Genomic DNA, 21,104 nt, shown 5'->3' on the forward strand with positions numbered 1-21,104 from the left:
GAAGATCGGGAGAGGCCGGGTGGCGTTCGATGACTAGGTGGAGGCTTAGGACGGCACGCTGCCAGTTGCGGAGCGCCCGGATCCCGTGGACGGCCAGATCCCTGTGACAAGGATCCGTGTGGGGAAGACAACAGTGCCGCTCCTTCGTCCGGCCTCCGTCCGGCTTGCGTCGTCAAGATCCTCCGCGGCGCCCGCTCCTCGGCGGGTCGGTCGGGCACCTCCTTAGCTGGTCGTCGGCGCGCCACGGCTGCGGATCCAATGCGTAGTGGCGGAGATGGGCATGGCGGTAGCGCAGGTGCCTTCCTCCAGCGACACCGCAGCAGCAGCAGCTCCCCAGCGGGCGTTCCGGCGATGCTACTACCGACGATTTTCTCTATTTTTTCTTTATTTTTGCTGAAATCTTGGCCTAATTGATGCTATATGCAGACCATGCTTTCTAAGTTTAATTAGGACATGGATCTGCTCTGAAAATTCCATTGATTTAATTCCCCTCCATATATGATTTTAGTTTTACCATTTTCCTGGATCTTTTTTTTGACCCGATTGGACTTGATCATATGACTAATCGATGATGTGTTGGATCTTTGATTTTCCTTAAAGATCATGGTTGAAACAGGCCCAATATATGTGGCATGGCATCGCAGAGATGCGTGATGGAGCGAAGGGAGAGCAGCATCTCGTCGGGGCTAACATAATTTTCATATGGGCTAAAAATTATAAATATGAAATTATATCGGAAAATGCGTTTTTGGTAGACTGAATTAACGTATTTTCGATCAGAAATTTCGGTAACCGCTAGAGTTGCTCTCAATACGTAGCTACGTGCAAAAGACACCACTTTTGAAAACTTAAGCTAGCATTATTTTCAATTTCTTTTATTCCGTAGCAACGCACGGGGCTTTTTGCTAGTTTTTCTTAATGAATAGGAATATGCATTATAGAATTTTTATGTAATTATTTCAAAAAATACAAAATACTCAAAACAAGATAGAAATGACTATTTGGAACAAATTTGAAACCTATGTGTAACATTCCAAAATTTCAAATTCTTACATATCCATTGCATCCATGAGCATCATGCCACAATTGCATATTTTAATTCAAATTTGAATCTCAAAAGGCTTTGAAAAGGTTTTATTCCAATTTTAAACCCTAGGGTTTCACCCATTTGGTCGTTAGATCTTTAAACCAATGGGTTTTAACTACAAAAGGGGTTTATTGCATAATTAGGCAATCCCATAATTTTTGGATAATTATTTGGAGTTGAAAAACTATTGCATTTAAATAGTTATATAGCCCTAAAGGCACTTATAGGGTAAATGTATTTTTATATATTTTATTTTGAGGGGAAATTACTCCCAAAAGTTGAATCATGATAAAACACAATTTTACAAATTTTCTGGAATTTATTTGGACCAATTTGGAGTTCAAAATCAAAAGTTATAAAAGAAAAACAGAAAAGGAAAAAGGAAAAAGAAAAGTAGGGAAAAAAAAGGGAAACGGACCGGCCCGACCGAATTGAGACCCCCCTCCCCATTCCTCACGCACCCGCGCGCAGCTCAGCGCATCAGCGCCCCGCGCCCGCGCCCGTCGATGACAGGTGGGGTCCACCTGTCAGGCCTTCGTCCAGGATGGAAAGCGCCCGCGTCACGCCGTCGAGTCCGCGCCGGACACCGCGCCGCCGAGTCCGTGCCGATTCCGTGCTTCCCGAAGCTGCCCGAGCGCGCCCCCCTATAAAGCCGAGCCTCCCCTCTTCTCTTTCCCTCTGTTTGCCCTCACTCACATGCGCCCACGCCGCCGAATTTCCTCGCCGGAGCAAGGAGCCCGCCGCCGCCGTTTTCGCTTCGGGTCGACCTCGCTGGTGAGTCTCCTCGCCCGAGCCTTGAAATTTTTGGACCCTCTCGATAGTGCGCACGTGTTGACGTGCACGGTTTCGTCTTTGGTGCACCCTAGCAGCCGGAGAAGCGCCGCCCGACCTCGCCGGAGCCCGCGCCCTCGCTGGAGAGACCCTCCGTCATCCTAGGCGTTGCCTCGGACCTCGTCTCGCCGCGCTGACCGCGTCACGGCCTTCGTCTCGTCGCGCCGCTCACGCCCGTCTCCTTCCCCGAGCCCAGCGACCCTTGGAACCCCGTCCGCCGCCCCGCCCGCACCGTGCCGCCGCCGGACGACCTCGCCGGAACCCTATGTTTTCCCGGAGGTGAGCCCGAGCCCTCACAGCCGGTACGCGCCAATTGGAAGGCGCCATGTGTCCCCGATTAAAATGAAAACTTAATCCCCGGCTTAAAATAAATGGCACTTTTGCAGAAAAGTTCCTGTAACTTCAAATACTTATACCTTTTAAACCCTTTGGCCAAATTTGACAAACTTTACCTTTTTGGAAAGCTCTCAACCTGTAGAATCTTTTGGCACTTTTTAAATTTAAATTTGAATATTTGAATCACAGTGAATTTACAGAAAGGCCTTTAATGCCATTTAATTCATAACTAATTATTTACAAATCCTTTTTAATTGAAACCAGTGCCCAATTTTTTTTATTGTCCTCTGTCCATTGGGACAGAGAAATAAATATTTTGAATTAAATTATTTGGCTGATGCCAATAAAACCTTGTTTTAGGGTTTAAACCCTAGCTTTTGCTTTTTTTGTTTTTAAACCTAATGCATTAATTTTAAATTCCAATGCTTAGGACCAGTTGATCATCCAAATAAAATAAACCAAATAATGTCACATGTTTGGCATTGCATCATGGCATATTTTTTCTTTTGATTGTATTGTGTGTTTATGTATGCATTGTTTGTATTTGATTAGTTTTCTCGGAGAGCGAACTGTGTGATTGTGAAAAGTGCTTGAATACCAACTGCTATCAAGGCAAGTTCACTTTGACTATCATCCTATTATTTTATTATGCACTAGATTTTATTAGTTGCATTGTTAGGATTATTATTATATCTATGCTAGCTATGATCTCACCTAATAGTATAGGATACCGTTGCCATGTCCTCACCACCAATTGCCATCGTGGTAGTAAAATGCTATGCTATGATAATATACGAGGGTGGTATTATTACAATGTGATGTTATTGAATTATAGTATGGTTTCCTAGTGTACGGCAAAACAAGTAATTCAATGAACCGTCCTGGGTGGGCTGCTTTGAGTATTTGAGATGTATGCGACATCAGGTCCATTTCTATGGGTCCATTTCTATGAGTCGTCTCGCCATTTCTATGGGAGCGCCTGCGTCGCAAATGTGGGATGCCACCCGGGGTAACCAGAGACTGGACTAGTTTCCTGTTTAGTAACTTCTAGTACAACCACATGGTATTATGAGCTCTGCTAGGATGGATGTAAGAAATATGAACCCGGATCCGAGGTGACATCGGTATGTAGCAGTGTAGGTGGGGGCGCGTCCCTCAGGTGGTCTGGGGGATTATGTTCTGAAAATTCCTGTAGTCGATGCCGTTGGTACTCTACCCTGAGGACAGCAAGGGATTAACACGTCGATTTCTTGTGGGGAATGTGTACAACCTCTCGAGAGTGTCAAACTAAGTACTTAGCCATGTCCCCGGTTACGGACAATTATGAGCAACTAGATATTGGGGCTGTAAGGAAGACCTCACTCATTCCAATTTCCTAATAAAATGAATGGATTGAACTGGGTAGGAGCATTGATGTGTCTACTCAATGTGCCTAGGTTAATAGGAGCATGGGTGTTTCTACCCCGTGTCTAATAGAAATAAAACTATTTGTTTAAAAATGATAGGATTGAACAATGATACTTTTGTGCAAATAGCCAAACCCCTCCTAGCCAAATTATGCATGTATTTGGTAGGTCCTTTATAACTCTGGTGAGCTTGCAAATACAATCAAATGTATTAACCACGTAGTGGCTGCAATTAGCAATCCAGGTGGATCCGACGATGAGTGAGGTTCGTCGTTATGTTGTGGGTCATGTGCTTACATTCCAACATGCTCTCACCTTGGAGTAGTTGTGGCCCTTATATTCTACCCTTTTTCGAAGCAGTATTTTGGAACAAAGTTTTTATGATGTTGAAACAGTATTTGTTTATGCTGGCCCAAGAGGTCATGCGAGCTTGTAAGTACTATTTAAATCCTGGATGATGCGATGTAATAAAGTACTTTTGACCTTTGTTTCTGTATATTTCATCATGAAACTGTGTGTGCTAGTGAGTCGATCCAGGGACTAGCACAGTAAGCACAGAGATCGAACCCTGTAAGGGGCGGGGGGTCGCTTCACTATGGTGGAACCTACAACAAAAAAAAATTGGGCTCCTATTTCCCACTGTTAACTTGAAATATGAAATCTCTACAATTCAGTTTAGTTTACTACTGCAACCCAAAAGTTTAGAAAGACTGAACCCGAATCTTATGTCCTCCGGTTTGCCGCCCGCGTCTCGAGCTGCCTCGGGAGGATAGGACAACACCATCACTACTCGTCTGTAGAAAATAGAACCAAACGGAAAATCTTTCTGTCATATTTTTTGCATAAAAGTATAACTCACATGTGTAATTTTCACATTACTGTATGTAAGTTCACAACAAATTGTACTTCGAGCACAAAAGCAACGTGTATTTCTTGGAAGCTCCTGGTCAACAAGATTTGTTTATATAAGTACCATACCACAAAGTAATGGACAAATTGATATGGACATGATGACCAGGGATACGACCTTCGGCACCCTCAATTCTATAGTATTCGATAACATTTATAATCAGGTGAAGTCAAGTACTATTTGTTTTCAATGTCATATGCATGAAGAGGCAGAGCTACTATCTTGTATCATTTTATTACGTAGGTATTTGGTCGAGCTTTTCAAGTCCAAGTTCAAGATGAGATACAATGGAGGCCAACGGAAGGAGCAACAAGAATCAAACATCCATGCAGCTGAGAGAGAAGGATTTCAAGTCTACTTTCCAATAAATCAAACGGCACATGATTCGGAGCTTGCTAGAGAAAGATATCACAAATTAAAGTTGAATCCGATTCGGGTCCGAGCTGTCAGGAGAACCGAATTTGTTTTATACACCCAGGCCGCATCCGGAGTCCAAATCAAGCAAACAAGTACTTGTTGGAAAGGTAATTACAAGACCTTTCCAGCGGGGCCCCATAAGGAAATTCGACGGCTGCTGACCATGGCGGACAAAACAAGCTGACGGATCTGTTTTTCTGTTTCCTAAAGAGCTGTAGTTTGTTAGGAAAGTTAGAGATAGAGTTGAATTTCGGCCTCCTTACTCAAGGTGGACAAAAATATCTCTCCCTCCTCCTTTATATACCCCATGAGCCTCCCTATGGAGACTTTGATTTTGATTAGATAAAGTTTAGCCATCTTCGCTACTTCCGTGTAATCTCGTGTGTCGGTTAGACCACCTGTTTTACCGTCGTGAAGACTCCAACTTATCGTCTCGTTGAGACATTGGTTTGATATAGTATACTCGCAATTTTTGATTGCATCTACTACTTATCTTGTTCTTGCTTGTTCTTCGATTGCTTGCAGGAACAAAAACCTTCGTGGTCAGGTTGATCGTGCCCTGCGTGATCAATAACCCTCTGGAGTTGGTGTATCGATTGCTAAGGCGCTGCCTCTTAGGCCGTAGTCAGATCGTCAACGTCACCTCCTACCCAAATCGAGAGTTATCAATCTCATCGAAAGATCGGGCCATCCACACCCACATCACAGATACAATGAATGATGGAGGGAACCACAGACCATAAGAAATGGTAAAAAAATATAGAATAATTAAAACCAACATTTTCTCATACTGCATTCTCATACTGACAACCACATTGCCTTACTTATGGATTAGAATTCACAAACCCATCCAAAAAGCATGTGGCATTGGGTTGCATCTGCAGTAGACATTCTGCTAAAAAGGAAGGTTGTTTCACTACAACAGTCGAGTGATTGATTGTTTGGAAGAGTGTGGGGTTGTTTGAAACTGGATCACATCCTTCCCAGAAAGTAAAAGTAACGCCTTGCCTCTGTTGATCGTCATTTCATACTACTTTTGGATGACATCTTCAATCTGCCCCATCATGTCTGAAGCACAGTTGCCGCACCAAGGAAGTTCTTGCACAGAGGTCCCCAACTTTCCCGTAGGAAATAGTATGACCATTTTGAATTTGTACGATCATCTTTGAGAAGGACCGAAAGGTTTCATGTATTTCCTTACCACATTTAGATAGCATGCATAATTTGGAACAAATAAATAAACAAGAGCACAGGGACAGGTCCACAATCGACACTGGTACCCGTAATTAAAAGTTATAGTGATATGGTAAAAAAAATGGAATTTATGTTCACGCTTTTATGGTTACCATTTAATCCATTCATCACAAATGCTGAGTGACAAACATGTGTTCTATGCATTGATGAAGAGACAAATAGTCAATCTGGTAGGGTATGAGAGATAAGCATGAATGTACAAACCTGAAAGGCTGTGATATGATGCTTTCAAGGCACACTATATCTCCTAAAAAATGGTAAGGCAATTGCCACCCAAAAAAATTACGAAAATAATTCTGTTTTAACTCCAAACACTAAAATCAATGTTCTTACCATCTTGAACTATCGGTTTCAACCAGACCTCAATATATTTTTATTATGATCCATGAACAGAAGACATAACACATATGCAAGTTTACTTGTGCAGATTCAGTGATGTGAAATGTTGTGCCATCTCAAGCAATGGCACATAACCTTGATGGTATCTTTCTTGGGTAAACAAGCCATGTCTGGAAGCCCTTTTCAACTTAGCTTTCTCTCTACTTAAGGATAGCATTATCATTCAAGTTTACACCCCAGGTTATTCTATAAGTTACCAGATTGCTGGGAATTCAAAAGTTCTCATCGTAAAAGAGTAATAGTGTAAAAATGGTATGCTCATCCTATAGTTTTAGCCTGAAATGAACAGATTGGTACAAATGGAGAATCCATAATCAGCAGATTAAAACATACTAGAATGGGAAAATATTCATTATATATAGGCTGCGTTTTTTTTGACTTCTAGGACCGGCTTCTCCTAGAAAATGCACTCACCTAACTTCCTGGAGAAGCCGCATCTCAGATTTAACTAGGTTTCCAAAGTAGTTTAGGCCAAACTAGTTTGGTAGCCTAATCAAATTTAGGTGGCGGCTTCTCCAGGAAGCTGGAGGAGGGCAGCTTCTCCGAGAAGCCGGTCCAGGAGCCGAAAAGAACTAGCCCTATGGCAATAAGTACATTTAACAACCACTTCTTCAAAAGATCATTGAAAAATAAAGGACAAGATAAGCTTTTTTGAAGCGATTGTGTATCAACTAGAGTGACTTTCAAGACTTAAGTTGCTTTTTCAAACATCTCCACTAAGTCAATACCTAGTGATCCCTAAAACCTGAACGACATATAGCAATGGTTCATATGAAGCGGCTACAATCAACTGATAAGTTTAAACTACTCATAGTTCACCCAGAACAAACAAAACTAAATTGTGCGACGCTTTATTACTTTTTCCATCATATCAACTACCATAGCAGGACATGATCTCTTGAGATGCGCATACTCTTGGCTTGCCATCACATCCTCCATTCTATTGGAAGCACTGATAAATTCAATGCAAGCACCTTCAAGATTTTTGCAGTGGTACTGATCAGCTACATGGTAGTCACGGTCTCGACATCAAGACTCTTGCAAAGAATGCTTTCACACATCATCTTCATCCTTTTCATCCCATACCTATGTGCAGCCACGAGTAAGTGCTTAACCATTTCCCTTTTCTCACCATCATCGAGATCCTTCATGGGAGGCACTGAATCCGTGTAGACGAAATGAAGCAATGCCTTGAAAACAACAGGCTGCATATCTTCAATGGTTATGTCCTGCCTCCCTTTGTCCCCCATCGGGCCATAGAACATCTGAACATGGCGTCGAAGACAGGCGATCGCATGGCAAGCACAACCTTATGTGCAGGAAAAGCCTCCCCTTGAACCGTGAATGTCATGTCTGCTCCTCTTTTCTCCTCCAGCAATTTTGCAAGATTATCCAACATGTCAGACGGCGGAACACGGACCACAAGGATGGCATGCTCAACCATAGTTTCCTTACTAACCTCTATCACACACTCGATCACAAGGTGATTATTCCGCACGTATGCAGACTCTTCTTCACCACCGATCTTCATGAACGTGCTATAGCCCTGAATTATTTTTGCGCCATCGAATACTGTTCCAGCCTTGATGGTTGTGCCCACAACCGATTGCCCGGTAACCTGATGCATAAGCTTAAATTCGCAGCGAGCGCTCACCTCGGCATGCTTGTTCAAGAGCCCGAGGTAGAGGGAGACGTAGCCTTCGCTCTTCTCATTGATGTCTCCATTGGGGAAATAGAGGATGCGCCATTGGTATGCGCCGGCGGAAAAGACGGGGGAAATGATGCATTTGCCTTTGCCAACTTCCTTCTTGAGCAGACTGTAGCCAGTGATCTTGAATGCGAACGTGGCCGGTGGCGTCTCAAGGGTGCACCCCGACGGCAACCAGGCTATTGTATTCGATGCTTCCATTGTCGGGGTTGGGACTTGGGACGAGGACGGTTGTGGCCTTGTAGGGGTGGGTCGGAGGTTTAGATTGAGGCCCCCGCGGCGATAGCCGAGATCGGACACCTGCGATGGTGTAATGGGGAGGGCCGGAGGGGAACGGCGGCAGCAGCCGACGGCACGCCGCAAGGGGGGCTAGGGTTCGAGACGATAGGGGGAGAGGGGGGTTTGACACAGACCTAGCGTGGCTATGGCCTTGTGTTTCGTTTTGCAGAGAGCCTAGTGGGCTACGGCCTACGGGCCTACTTCGCCCCCTCCCCTCTACCCGATCGATCTGATCCGATCAAAATCAAGCAAGCCCGCACGAGCGCAAGCCCCTCCTCCCGATCCGAATCAAGCAATCCGCCGACCTCCCCTGCGCACGCCGCCATGGAGCATAAACGGCTCGCCGCCAGGTTGCCGCCGCCGTCTCCTTCGCGCTTGCGCTCTCCTCCTCGGTGGGAGCGCTCTCCTCTGAATCCAAATACGAGACGAACATCTCCGGCGGCTCCCCGTCCCGGCTGCTTTCTCTTCTCCCATCCTTCCCGATCCAGCGCCTCGCAGCCCTCCAGTTTGGGGCGCCGCCCAACCCTTGTTTTGGAGCGCCGCCCGACTCCCTCTTCGGCACCTCCCCACTCCCCCTGCTTTCTTTCCCCTCCTTCCTGATCCTATTATTACAGAAAGATGTTTCTTCGGGCCCCAGGGACTGTTTTGTATTTGCGAGCACCGGACAAGGCTAATTTGGTGTGATATTGTTTGTTTGCAGAGGTACATGTAGCTGCACGAAGAGGTGGAGCTCTTGGCCTGGCATGGGTAAACTTCCCGGCTTGAAACTTATCTCTCTATTAATTTATGCATCTGTCCGGCTAATTTAATCCCCAAGCAGCAATGCTAAGATTGAGCTGCCGAATGCAGTGGTATGGTTGTTAAAGGACTGTTTTTGTGGTAAAACTAGGTGAGCTTTCCATCAATAAAGATGCACCACATGCTAGCAATATTACTGTTAGTCTCTTATGGTATATGGTATAGGCTAACCAGCTGTCCTGTTGAGAAAAAAAAACTTCATTTATGTCACACAGCTCTTCTTTGATTATAATTGACATCTCCCATTGTCTAAGGATGTTGGAAATCCCATCTGGGTCTGTTGGTGTATGAAGATTACTCTTGCATGTTCTGTTCATAGTTGTTGCACAAAAATCAAATGGTTTTCCAGAAATTTAGAAAAGATCATGTATAGAAAGTAAAAAACCATGGAAAGAACTGATTTTGATACAAAAAAGAAAGAAACGTTGCAAGTAGTACAGTGGAACAATTTGGCATCTGAAATTTTTAGTCTTTGTACGTACAAGTTTAGATATCAACTTCATATGATACATGCAAAATGTTAAAAGTCCATTGCTTTGTGACGAACATTTGAATCAGCCCACCCTTTGCTGGAACATGTGGCTCCTCTTACCTCATTACTGATCTTGCCAGTGTCGTGATCTTGTCTTTCATTGTTTTTGTTCTTGTAGAGTAACTGGAGACCAGAGATTCTGTAAAGCGGAGGCAAATCGCCAATGTGGTCATCTGCAGGGTGTGGATGATCCACAAGGTGTCAGAGGCGCTGGCTTGTGAGTATGAATCCGCAGCAGAAGGCGCATATCGACCAGGCCACCATGGATCAGACTTGGACAAGGCACACCACATGGTACAAGACCTAAACCCTGATCCATTTCTCCTCTATATTCTCTTTTGTTAGTATGCTCCTACATTGCTGAGATGAATTTGATTATACACAAATTGTATCAATTGCATCATGAGATGGCCATGTGTGTTGCAGATATTCTGGCATGTTACCAGGCTGGAAACAGAGGTTCATGTTAATTCAGTGCTCAAATACTTTTTACATTGCATTGCTAATTGGAAATCATTCTAACATGTTAAAAGGGAAAGAGAGGTTTGTGTTAAATCAGGGAGGAAGGTAAAGAAGTACCACAGTTTGTCATCCAGAGCATTATTTTTATTAACTAGACCCGATATATTACTAGTAATTTGTTCTGGCATTCGATGCAGCAGCTTTCACATTGGTTCTTCAGATCTCGACTCGCAGATTCAGACCTCATAGATTCATTTGTTCTCCATTTCGATTGATAATTTGCTTATGTAGTGGTAATATCGATGTTTTTGCATGATAAATCTTGTTCATGAATAGAACAATTTGACATTCGCTCACCGAGAAACTGAATCAGAACCCACTACTAAGAAACTTTAAATTTTGGATCATGAAACAGGTTTGTGTTCCTTCAGTGTCTTTCTATTTCTCCCATGGACCCTTTATTTATGTCTTTTTAGAGCTAACTTTATTTGTTTTGAATTGCAGCATTTGACCAGGACCCTCAACATATTACAGGTTTTCTGGGTACAGGCCTGCAGAAGAGACAAGAACTGAGTTGCCGCCATCTAATCTTGCCAGCGATGGTGCACAAGCAAAGAAACCGAAAAGGCGGGTGATGTTTCGACCTAATTAAGCTTCTAGCTAATTATGTACTCCCTCCGATCCAAAATGAGTTTCACAGTTTTGAACTAAGCCTGGTACAACTTTGCACTAAATCAGTGACACTTATTATGGATCGGAGGGAGTAGTTCTTATGTCCAGGTCCTGTGGGTTGATATCATCCTTACATTGAGGCATTAACTGTATTTTTCGTATGCTCCTTGATGCTCTTATTAGTGCAGTCCGGTATGCTATGGGTTCAACCTTCACTGAAGAAAAATTCCAGCCTGGACAGAGGTCTATTCTCCTTGAGCCAATAAAGAATTAAGAGTGAATAATTTGGAGAGAAAAATACACAATACTCAAAACAAGAGAGAAATGATTATTTGGGAAAAATTTGAAACGTATGGTCGAATCTACGACAACAAAAATAAATTTGGCTCTTATTTCCCACTATGACTGGAAATATGAAATCCCTACAGTGCAGTCTAGTTTACTACTGGTACTCAAAAACACTGAAGCCCAAATTTTATGTCCTTGGTTTGCCACCTGCAGTTCGAGCAGCCTCGGAAGAACAGGACGCCACCATCACTACTACTTAGAAAATAAAACCAAACAGGTCAAAATCTTTCCGTTGCATATTCATTTTTATACAAAAGTATGGATCCAGGAGACCCAGAACGTGAAATATGTATACAATTCATAACTGCATCTTGACAGAAAAGTATAACATGCTCCATTTATTAATGTTCCACCAGAAAACATCCGTAAAGAGACATGAGAGATTTTGACACTGCTGCATTGTAAGTTCACAACAGCATGTACTTTAATCACAAAAGCAACAGGTATTTCTTGGAAGTACCACACCACAAAGTAAAAACTACTCCTAGACAGATACAGTGAGTGATACGGCGAACTACAGATCACAATAAATGGTAAAATATACAATCAGCAGAACCCACCTTTCCTCTTACCGCATTCTCATGCTGACTCCCATTGCCTTAATGTTGGATTGAAATTCACAAACCCATCCAAAAAGCATGTGTCCTTGGGTTGCATCCGTGGTAGACATTCTGCAAAAAAAGTAGTTTCGCTACAAACACTCTGAACAATTGATTGTTTGGAAGGTAGCGGGCTTGTTTGAAACTGGGTGACATCCTTGTCGAAAAGTAACGCCTTGCCTCTGTTGATCATCATTTCTTACTACTAACTTTTTTTTTGGGGGGGGGGGGGGGGGGGGGGGTCGCGCATTAGATGGCGTCTTCAATCTGCCTTGTCCAGTCTGAAGCACAGTCGCGCATTAGAAGTTCTTGCACAGAAGATGGTAAATATTATGAACATTTGAAAAGTTCTTACCATCTTGAGCTATCAGTTTCAACCAGATTTCATTATATTTTTATTGTGATCCAAAAAAGAGTCGAAGCTGGAGTCATGGAGTCCACGGAAGAGTTAAATAACCGCTCACATATCGCTATATCAAAAGTAATACAGAGTTGGCATAATTTATTTATGTATATCTTCCATTTTTTGCTCCAATACAGTTCCGATGTGCACTTATATTTGCATGGTTGCATCTGTGCCAATTGATATTTGTTATCTATTTTTTGTGACCTTGTGCTAAACTGGTACTCCCTCCGTTAACTAAAACCACGACAAGTATTTAGACCACGACAAGTATTCAGGAACGGAGTGAGTAGTTTTTTTGTAGGACATCAGGTGAGCTCACCTCCATGTGCGAGACTTTATTTTTGATTGGTTGGCCTAAAATAAGTCAATCTTTTTCAAACTGATACATTGTTATGTTGAACTGCTTATATATTATTTCTGAAAATTTGATACAAAAATTATGTCAGAAATGTAGATGAAATGCTGCCAAAATTTGTATCGAATCACGTTTTGTTTTGGAGCTATCACCCATCTTTGTAAAATTCAGTCATGACTGAAAGTTCGGGTAAGCAAAGTCCTTAGTGTAAAGTTCGGGTCTCATATTTTAGAGACCTAATCGGAAAGAAAAAAAACCCGAAACTACAAGATTGAACTTTCGGTCATGATTGAATGCCCACCCCTATTGTCACTCCTATCGAGCGGTGGCAAAACAAAATTAGGCATCTACGTCGCTTCCACTCTGGAAAAACCATAGTGGCATTTACAAGAAAGAGCAGGGTCGTTTACTGAGAATTATTGATGTTTGGATATCAAATCTGAATCGACCCCTTTATATACTGCCGAGTCACTTTAAGGGATGCCAGTGAGTTTGTCTCTAGACTCCGGAGGGATGAAGAGATCAAATGGGCTCCAAGAGCCAAGGTAAAACATGTGCAGGATGGGGGAAATAATACAAAATATTTTCATTTTATTGCAAATTGTAAGCACAAAAAGAAAAAAGATTTTTCAATTGGAGCAAGTGGAAGGGACTATTGTTGGGCAGGATAATTTGCAAGCAATATTTTGAAATATTACAAGAGACTATTTAGGCACCTGTCCTGAATATTTCTCTTTGGTTGAGGATCATACTCGGGATATTCCGCAATTAATTCCAGAAGAAAATGCAATCCATATTGCCGACTTCACCAAGAAGGAAGTACAGCCAATTTACATATGGCACATAATAAAGCTCCCGTACCAGATGGGTTTCCTACGTAGTTTTATCAAAAAAATTGGGAGGTTGTAAAACGATATTTAATGGCGCTTTTTGCTCAGCTTCAGACCGGAATGTTGATGTTGTTTAAAATGAACTTTGGTGTCATTACCCTCCTACCCAAGAAGGAGGATGCGATTTAGATTCAACGGTACCGACCTATTTTCTTGCTGAGTGTTAGCTTCAAAATTATTACGAAGACGAAGGTGGGCACTAACCGTGTGACTAGGATTGCGCACTCAGTGATCAGACCTACTCAGACGCCCGATGTTAATGCCTGGACAACATATCCTATAAGAGTTGTTGTTCTTCATGAAACAATCCATGAACTTCATATATATGAAGAAATTGGATGGTGTCCTCTTCAAAATTGACTTTCGAGAAAGGCAATGATAAGATGAAATGACCTTTATTGCAACAGGCCGTAATAATGAAAGGTTTTGTCCACAAATGATGAAAATGGACCACCCACTTATTTTTTACTGTTCTTACTGAAATGTTGGTTATTCTTATTGCCCATGCAAAGGAAGACGTCCAAGTTGGAGGACTTATCCGTTATCTGGTAATTGAGGGGGCTATTCTCCAATGTGATGACGATACAATTATCTCTTTGGAACACGACTTCGCAAAAGCTGTTAGCATGAAGTTAATCCTATCGATCTTCAAACACAATTATCTGGTCATAAACTAAATTTGCACAAAAGTGAGATCTTCTACTTAGGCAATGCCAAGGGGCAAGGACGTTGAACTGTAGCATAACCACATCTAGGTACCCCTATTCACCATTGAGAAATGTTACTCCCTCCGTCCAACAAAGAATGTCTCTAGTCAAAGTTGAGACATCCTTTGTTGGACGGAGGAATAAATTAAGAATTGAATTTGGTCGAGGAGGGTTGTTGGCAGGGTAATTAAGTTGCTGAGATGGACTTGTCCTTACTTAGATAAACTGGGGCAAGCGAAGTACTATTTTGGTCGTTCAGGTTGTCTAAAAAAACTGCTCTCTTCGTGACGGAGGGAGTAGAAAAAGAAACGAAGGGAAGGGTGGAACCCACTATTTTGGACCATTTGGGCTGTTTTTTTTTAGAATATTCGGGCTGTTTTCTCTTTGAAAAAACTTAGGAGAGGTATTCTGAGCTGTTGGGCCGAAATGTTTCGTGCTTTCCAGACCGGCTATTTCGTGCCTGGGCCGGCCCACGTGCCTAGAATGGAAAAAAAAACACCTACTGTGTGCCTCGTGCCTAGCCCGAAAATCCGTGTGGGGACGTGCTTTGGGGCGGCCCAAAAAAGCCCGGCCCTTTGCCTAGCATTACCGCTTTGCCAGTCAGGTGTCCTAAAATGGCCTAACAAATAAAAATGCCTCCCTAAAATTGGAAGGAAATTGGAATTTACTCCGTGAAAATAAAAATGAAAGTATCCTAAAAAAGCCCTAGCACGTCCTCGAATCGAAACCAGCAGCCTCGGCCCGCCGAACCCCCCTGCCCCTCCCCACGCCGCCGCCGCCTTGTAACTAGGCAGAGTAGCTGTTTTTCGTTTCGCCGACTCCGCAGGAGCTCCCTCCGATGGATCCGCAGCAGCCGGAACCCGTCAGCTATCTCTGCGGAGGTAATCCTCTCTGTCTATGTATCTATATATTCTGGCTGCTCGCGATTTGTTCTTGCCGAGTTGTTAAGCCTTTGCCTAGGGTTGATTACGGGGCGAGGAGGGGATCCCTAATGAAGGACGTGTTAGGGATTTTTAGACCATTATGGAACCAGTTTCAGGTTTTTATTTGCAGCTAAATCGGGATTTGGTTGTCAGTTCGCCTGTGGCGGATTTTCCCGTTTTCCTCTGCTATACGTCGTTTGCGGATACTTTGTATTGTGTAGAAGAATTGATCGGATCATCAGGCGATGTTTGAATTGCGGAAACTTCTGTTATTATGGCTGTATTAACCAGCGTCTGCCTTGAAGAACCAAAGTTGCTGGGAGCGTCTGCCTTAGATTTCACAGTTGGGTGGTTCGTGAGTAAAAGAGCGTCTTCCTTTGATTTCACGTTTTCCTGACTCTGACTTGTTCTTGCCTCTGACAATAACGAAATTGTTTAACTTCGGTTTCAGCTGTTCTGCTTGTAGTTTATGCAGTATAAAGAATTGGATTCCTTGTCCATATGTTAATGTGAAATTTCTATGTGTTTCACCAGATTGTGGAGCTGAGAACACGCTGAAGTCAGGAGATGTGATACAGTGTCGTGAGTGTGGCTATCGCATCCTGTACAAGAAGCGCACACGCCGAAGTATGGCCATGTTCTATTCATTCTCTTATAAATTGCTTATTTCTTTTTTCCCATTGTGTTGTGGTTTCATTTTGTTGATTGTTCATGTTCGCACTGGTTATATTCCAATCTAGTTGGAGGCATGTATAATGAAATACATCATATACGCGAGGGTCGATAGGATCAAAGGAATGTGATTTAGATATGATTTTGCCTGCGCAAGCACGTTATTTTAATTTTAATTTGAAGGACTGTATGTTCAGTTATTGTAAGATTATATTTTAGATGTGGTTACCACTAGTTATCTGGACATCTCAGAAGATCTATAAATCTTGTTTAAGGTCTTCTGAACCGAAATTATTGTTTCTATGAGAAGTTCAGGGTCACAGTGGAATTTTGGAAGTAGAATTTGTTTACCAGTTATCAGTTATCACAGATGCCAGCCCTTGTGACTCGGACGGACTGTGTTTCTGGGGTCCCAGCTGCTGTTAGATTCTTCTTAGTATGCACCATTTGTACAAATAAGTTGTTTTTTTAACAGGAAGCAATTAACTAATTAAGATGTTGTAAGAAAACGATAGTACTTCTAATTCATCATCTATTCATCTGCTTGTATACATGATCAGACCTGGTATCCATATGTCATACAGTTACTCCAGTGTTTCTGCTGAAAATGTCTGTAAAATTAAAAAATGTACTTTGGCCCGTGCAAATATTTATGTTAATGTTGAATTGCAAGCATTATATTTGTTGCATGAGTGATTAGGGGCTGGGGCTGTTGACTTCATCGTGTTCTTACTCTGTCATTGTTATTACACTTGCTGAAACTGCAATTGACTAGTCACCCTGCTCTGTGTACATGTATGATATGTTCTCTGCTCTATTGCCTGTGATTCTAAGACTAGGAATGTAAATCAGTGTAGTTCTACAATATCCATGAAACATATATGACCTTACTAGTTTTTGCTCATCTGATAGACTTCTTATGGTTCGTAGCACTGATGTATTATAGGTAAGCATATCAGCATGGCATGCATTTTTCTCTGTAGAGATCTAGAGAACAGCTGCTTAATGCTATGGAATATATATGATTTACATGACTTAGAAGTATGTCCCATATATTTATGGTCAGTGAAGTGCATATAAATTTTGCGTATGGTTCAGATTTCGTGTGAATTAGTTTGTTGCGTATTTAAGCTAGAATGAAGATCCATATGACAATTATAGGTTCAAAAGAGACCATGCGATCCCCTGAATCTTGGATAAAGTCTGCGTAACACCATTAAATTTTAAAATGTATCCTATCCTGAAGTTGCATGTTGTCACACTTTAAACGCTGTTTTTATGAGGTTAATAATATTTTTCACGGAAGTTTAACGGGTTCTTTAAAAGTTCCGTAGAAACCTCAAATCTAGCTGGACTGTCAAATTGATTGTGACTTAATTCATCAACAATCACTTCAGCAATCAGCACCATATTGTTTAGCTTGCAGCCAGGACAACTTATCAGACTAAATGGCCGAAATTTCTAACATTTATCATTTATGCCCTGATTTCTTGTATACATGATGATGTTAGCACCTCATCACATGCATATTAAGCAAGACACACAAGGTTTTGCAATACCTGTTGCATTATTCTTATTCATTACCTCATCATTAAACTTGTTCATTTACCAACCTACCTGTGTTGAGTATGGTGTGTAAAGTGAAGCGTCCGGTGCTTGTTTTGTGCTCATGTGAACCACCTGCTTTCACAATCGTCCTCTCAATGACAACAATTGAACCTGCTATTGCAAGCCCATATAAGTATACAAAACATAGGGAATATTTGTAACCGGTACATGTTCCCAAACAACCTGACATCACACGCTAATAGAAGGAATGTGCTGTACTGTCAATGGGGATTTGTGGGATAGGGCAAGTGGATTGTTGCATATTATTAGTATTTGTTTAATTGGAGAGGGTGGAGATTGAGAAGATACAAATTCAGTGTAGAAGCATGATCGTGGGACTTCGGTTAGGCCTAGTGATTATTGGTGAAATAACAATTTGCAAAAGTTAAATTGATCATTGGGGGTCGAATCAGGTGTCTTATTATCAGACATCCCTTTTTTTTCCCTCATGAAAATGTATCTCTGGTTTAGGTTTGCATTCTTTGGTTCCTTGGTGCAATTTGTGCCACGATTAGAACGAAGCCTTCTTCCTGTGTGGATTTGACAAACACAGTAGAACACATAGGAACCACTTAAAGTTGTAGCTAAGCCAAACTTCAAAACCATCTTTCATGATTGCTGAAGTGTACAAATATATATGGCGAATGGTTGATGATGCTACTTGACATCAGTTTTTGAGCTGTTGAGTCCAAACTAAATACCGTTTGCAGCGCATGATGTTAAGCTTGCTGTGTTGCAGTGTGCAGTTTCTGATTAAACATCTCCTTTTTGACAGTTGTTCAATATGAAGCCCGCTGAAGAGAGAAAGCTACAATGTTGGATGCATGATACTCCGTACAAGACTTGTAGTTTGATGGTTGATCGTGTCCGTCCATGAACTGGACTTTAGGTTGAAGTCGTAAAACTCCCAACTGTGTTTGAGATTTGAGATAATGCACACCTAAGGTTTTCTATTGTTTGTTTGTTCATGTGACGTGAATTTCTCGTGTCAAGCAGCATCCACATTTGAAGAACAGCAAACTGTCGTAATTTCTTTCAGCTGGTTGTGACTGTCAACTTCTGTAGTGTCTATGCCATCTGCAGTTAACTGACGAACACCCCGGGAGCCATCTTGACCTTTGCGACATTAGTGCTTGCCAAACACGAAAATATTAACTGAGCGAACAAAGGGCACTCATTACAGTTGTGAACTGGAACCATCCGAACAAAAACCAAAATCAAGAATTTCATTTGTGATCAAATCTAAAAAGAGACATTTTCATTTGTTAACTACTCGAGTTTTGTTAACTAACTGCTCATTTTCGATTTTAACCCTAGAGCCAATGCTGCCATATGCGAACTGTGTTGGGCAGTTGGAAAAGCAGCCTAAATGTGTTGGTTAGGGAGAAAACATCCTGCACGTCTATTCCAAGCTGGCGTCCCAATCACCCGTCACGTCAGCCTAATCAGGGAAGAAATTCGACAGAGTGGGGCGAGTTGTTGTTCAATGATCTGACTAACCAATACTTAGATTAGATGAGTTTTCGAAAATTGTGGATTGAAATTGCAATTTAAATTGTGGATTGGACTGTACTGAATCCTCATGTGTATGTTTTTCTTAACTTTAATTTGTGGATTGCAATTGTAATGGTATAGTTTGTTGCATTGTTACTAAAGTAATGTTTGCCCCAAACATCTTTTGATTGAATTATGGGCGAGAAGGTCATCGATTTCCGATCAACTCGCATATAAGTAGTCTTTTAGACCATTGCAAAAGCAAAAACAGTTGCTCCAACCAAACATGCTTTCTGTTTTTCCACGACAGAAAAAGCAATGCAGTTTTTCCACAGCAGAAAAAGCAAAGCAGAACCAAACACACCCAAAGTCCCCCCTTATCTCCACCCCCTAATGGGTGGGGACCAACCTGTTAGAACGGAACAAAAGTGTTAAAATAAATAAACTTTGACATAGTGTAACAACTTAGGTCAAATGCGCATATGCTACTGCGTACAAAATTTTAAACAGGCCAAACACTATCACGCATTTACAAATACCAGGTGAAAATCGGAATGCACTCTATGTTTTAGAGCACTACTGTACGTTGAAACTAGTACTCACTAATCACTATATGTTCCAAAGTACAAGACGTTCGACACGGTGTTTACCAAGACCTCTTATAAACTGTTAGTAAAAAAAATACGTAAAAATCCTGAAATATGTTCTTTGCCGTAGAAGCTCGACGATTTGCGCACATGAACCATGTTTGCGCTTGGCTCTAAACATCGCGGACCGGAACTTGGTCGACTTCTCCAACACCTCCGCCAACAGATGGAGCCGATTGGCACGGAGCTCCGCGTACTCTTGCGTCTGGACGATCTCGTCCATCCTAGCCGAGGTAGTCATGAACTCGATGCAAGCTTCCTTGAGCGCGTGGAGGTGGTACTGGTCAGCCACGCCGAGGAACCTGGCCACGTTCTGGACGTCGAGCTTCCCGCACAGCAGCCGCTCGCAGATCGCCCTCAGCCTGTCCACGCCGTACCGGTCCGCGGCGACCAGCAGGTCCCACACCATCACGCCGCCGCCGCCGCTGGCGTCTTCGTCTCCGGCTCCGGCGGGCAGGGAGTCGGTGTAGATGTAGGCCAGCAGGGCCTCGAAAACGTCGCGCGTCATGCCCTCGATCTCGATGCTCTGCGGCGGAAGAAGAGTTGATTGTGATTGCAAGCTGCCGCTGCTCTCCTTCATGGGCCCGTAGAGCATGGCCTTGAAGACAGGGGATCGCATGGCGAGGATGGCCCCGGTGCGCGCGGACGGGCTGCCCTTCGAGGGAGAAGACCACGTCGCCGCCTTCGTCTCTCGTGGCCAAGAGCTCGCCCAGCTGCTCCATCAGGTCCGACGGCGGCATGGCACCAGCAGCTGCGGAGGTTTTTGACGGCGGCTTGTCCGAGAAGACGGTGACGGTGATCTCGACCAGGAGGCGGTCGCGGGGGAGATCTAGGTACCCGAACAACGACATGTCCAGATGAGAGTCTGGTACTAAGGCTCCTAGCGTGTGATTCCGGCCGGTCCTCCCTGCAGCAGCAATATCGGTGGAGTCGAATTCCGTGGGCGTCATGCACAGCGCTTTCCTCGGGAGAAGCCTGCCGGTGTTGTCGAGGAGGCAGATCTCCAAGGCCGCCGTGGCCCTGGCGTTCTTGGTGACGAGCTGCAGGTAGAACCCCGTGCTGCTCTGCTCGGCGGCGGAGTAGCTCTGCAGGTTGCGGACGACGTGCGCGCGCCACTCGTAGCCGCCGGCTGCGAAGACCTCCGTGCTGGTCCACTTGGGGTTGGGGGGGCTGGGTTGCATGACGAATAAGGGCAAGGGGTTGAAGTTGAAGCGGTGAAATTTGATCTCCAACGTCTTCCTGGCCGTCGCCACCGCCGCCGCCATGGATGTAGATCGACCGAGGTGCGAGATTGCAGATGGAACGAAGGCGGCGGAAGGAAGGCCGAGACTTTCTATGCTGCTTGAAAGGTTTCTGGGCCGTCC

At 43.3% G+C, this 21,104-nt stretch overlaps 2 protein-coding genes and 1 pseudogene across 2 annotated transcripts; 1 reads left to right on the forward strand and 2 right to left on the reverse strand.

The window, feature by feature from the left end:
• Nucleotides 1-7,421: 7,421 nt before the first annotated feature.
• Nucleotides 7,422-8,902, reverse strand: LOC100839828 (annotated as a pseudogene).
• A 6,194-nt stretch (nucleotides 8,903-15,096) lies between these two features.
• LOC100844690 (DNA-directed RNA polymerases II, IV and V subunit 12) lies at nucleotides 15,097-18,655 on the forward strand. The gene is made up of 3 exons (XM_003573529.4): nucleotides 15,097-15,277; nucleotides 15,854-15,946; nucleotides 18,375-18,655. Exons 1-3 carry the CDS (start codon nucleotides 15,235-15,237, stop codon nucleotides 18,395-18,397), a joined length of 159 nt encoding a protein of 52 aa, XP_003573577.1. The 5' UTR covers nucleotides 15,097-15,234; the 3' UTR covers nucleotides 18,398-18,655.
• An 828-nt stretch (nucleotides 18,656-19,483) lies between these two features.
• Nucleotides 19,484-21,005, reverse strand: LOC112271647 (BTB/POZ and MATH domain-containing protein 1-like). Its single transcript, XM_024461381.1, has 3 exons — nucleotides 20,388-21,005; nucleotides 19,869-20,266; nucleotides 19,484-19,502 (listed from the first exon to the last, which is right to left on the reverse strand). The coding sequence occupies exons 1-3, from the start codon at nucleotides 21,003-21,005 to the stop codon at nucleotides 19,484-19,486; spliced, it is 1,035 nt and encodes a 344-aa protein (XP_024317149.1).
• Between the last annotated feature and the right edge of the window lie 99 nt (nucleotides 21,006-21,104).

Source organism: Brachypodium distachyon, chromosome 3 (assembly GCF_000005505.3).
Source record: "Brachypodium distachyon strain Bd21 chromosome 3, Brachypodium_distachyon_v3.0, whole genome shotgun sequence".
NCBI lineage: Eukaryota > Viridiplantae > Streptophyta > Magnoliopsida > Poales > Poaceae > Brachypodium > Brachypodium distachyon.

What these genes read in the sequence shown, in the direction of transcription:
- LOC100844690 (XM_003573529.4), top strand. Translation starts at nt 15,235, where the DNA reads ATGGATCCGCAGCAGCCGGAACCCGTCAGCTATCTCTGCGGAG. An exon ending in CGTCAGCTATCTCTGCGGAG is followed by an intron (nt 15,278 to 15,853) that starts GTAATCCTCTCT and finishes GTGTTTCACCAG; the next exon opens with ATTGTGGAGCTGAGAACACG. An exon ending in CAAGAAGCGCACACGCCGAA is followed by an intron (nt 15,947 to 18,374) that starts GTATGGCCATGT and finishes CCTTTTTGACAG; the next exon opens with TTGTTCAATATGAAGCCCGC.
- LOC112271647 (XM_024461381.1), bottom strand. Translation starts at nt 21,005, where the DNA reads ATGGCGGCGGCGGTGGCGACGGCCAGGAAGACGTTGGAGATCAAATTT. An exon ending in TCTCCCTCGAAGGGCAGCCC is followed by an intron (nt 20,267 to 20,387) that starts GTCCGCGCGCAC and finishes CTTCCGCCGCAG; the next exon opens with AGCATCGAGATCGAGGGCAT.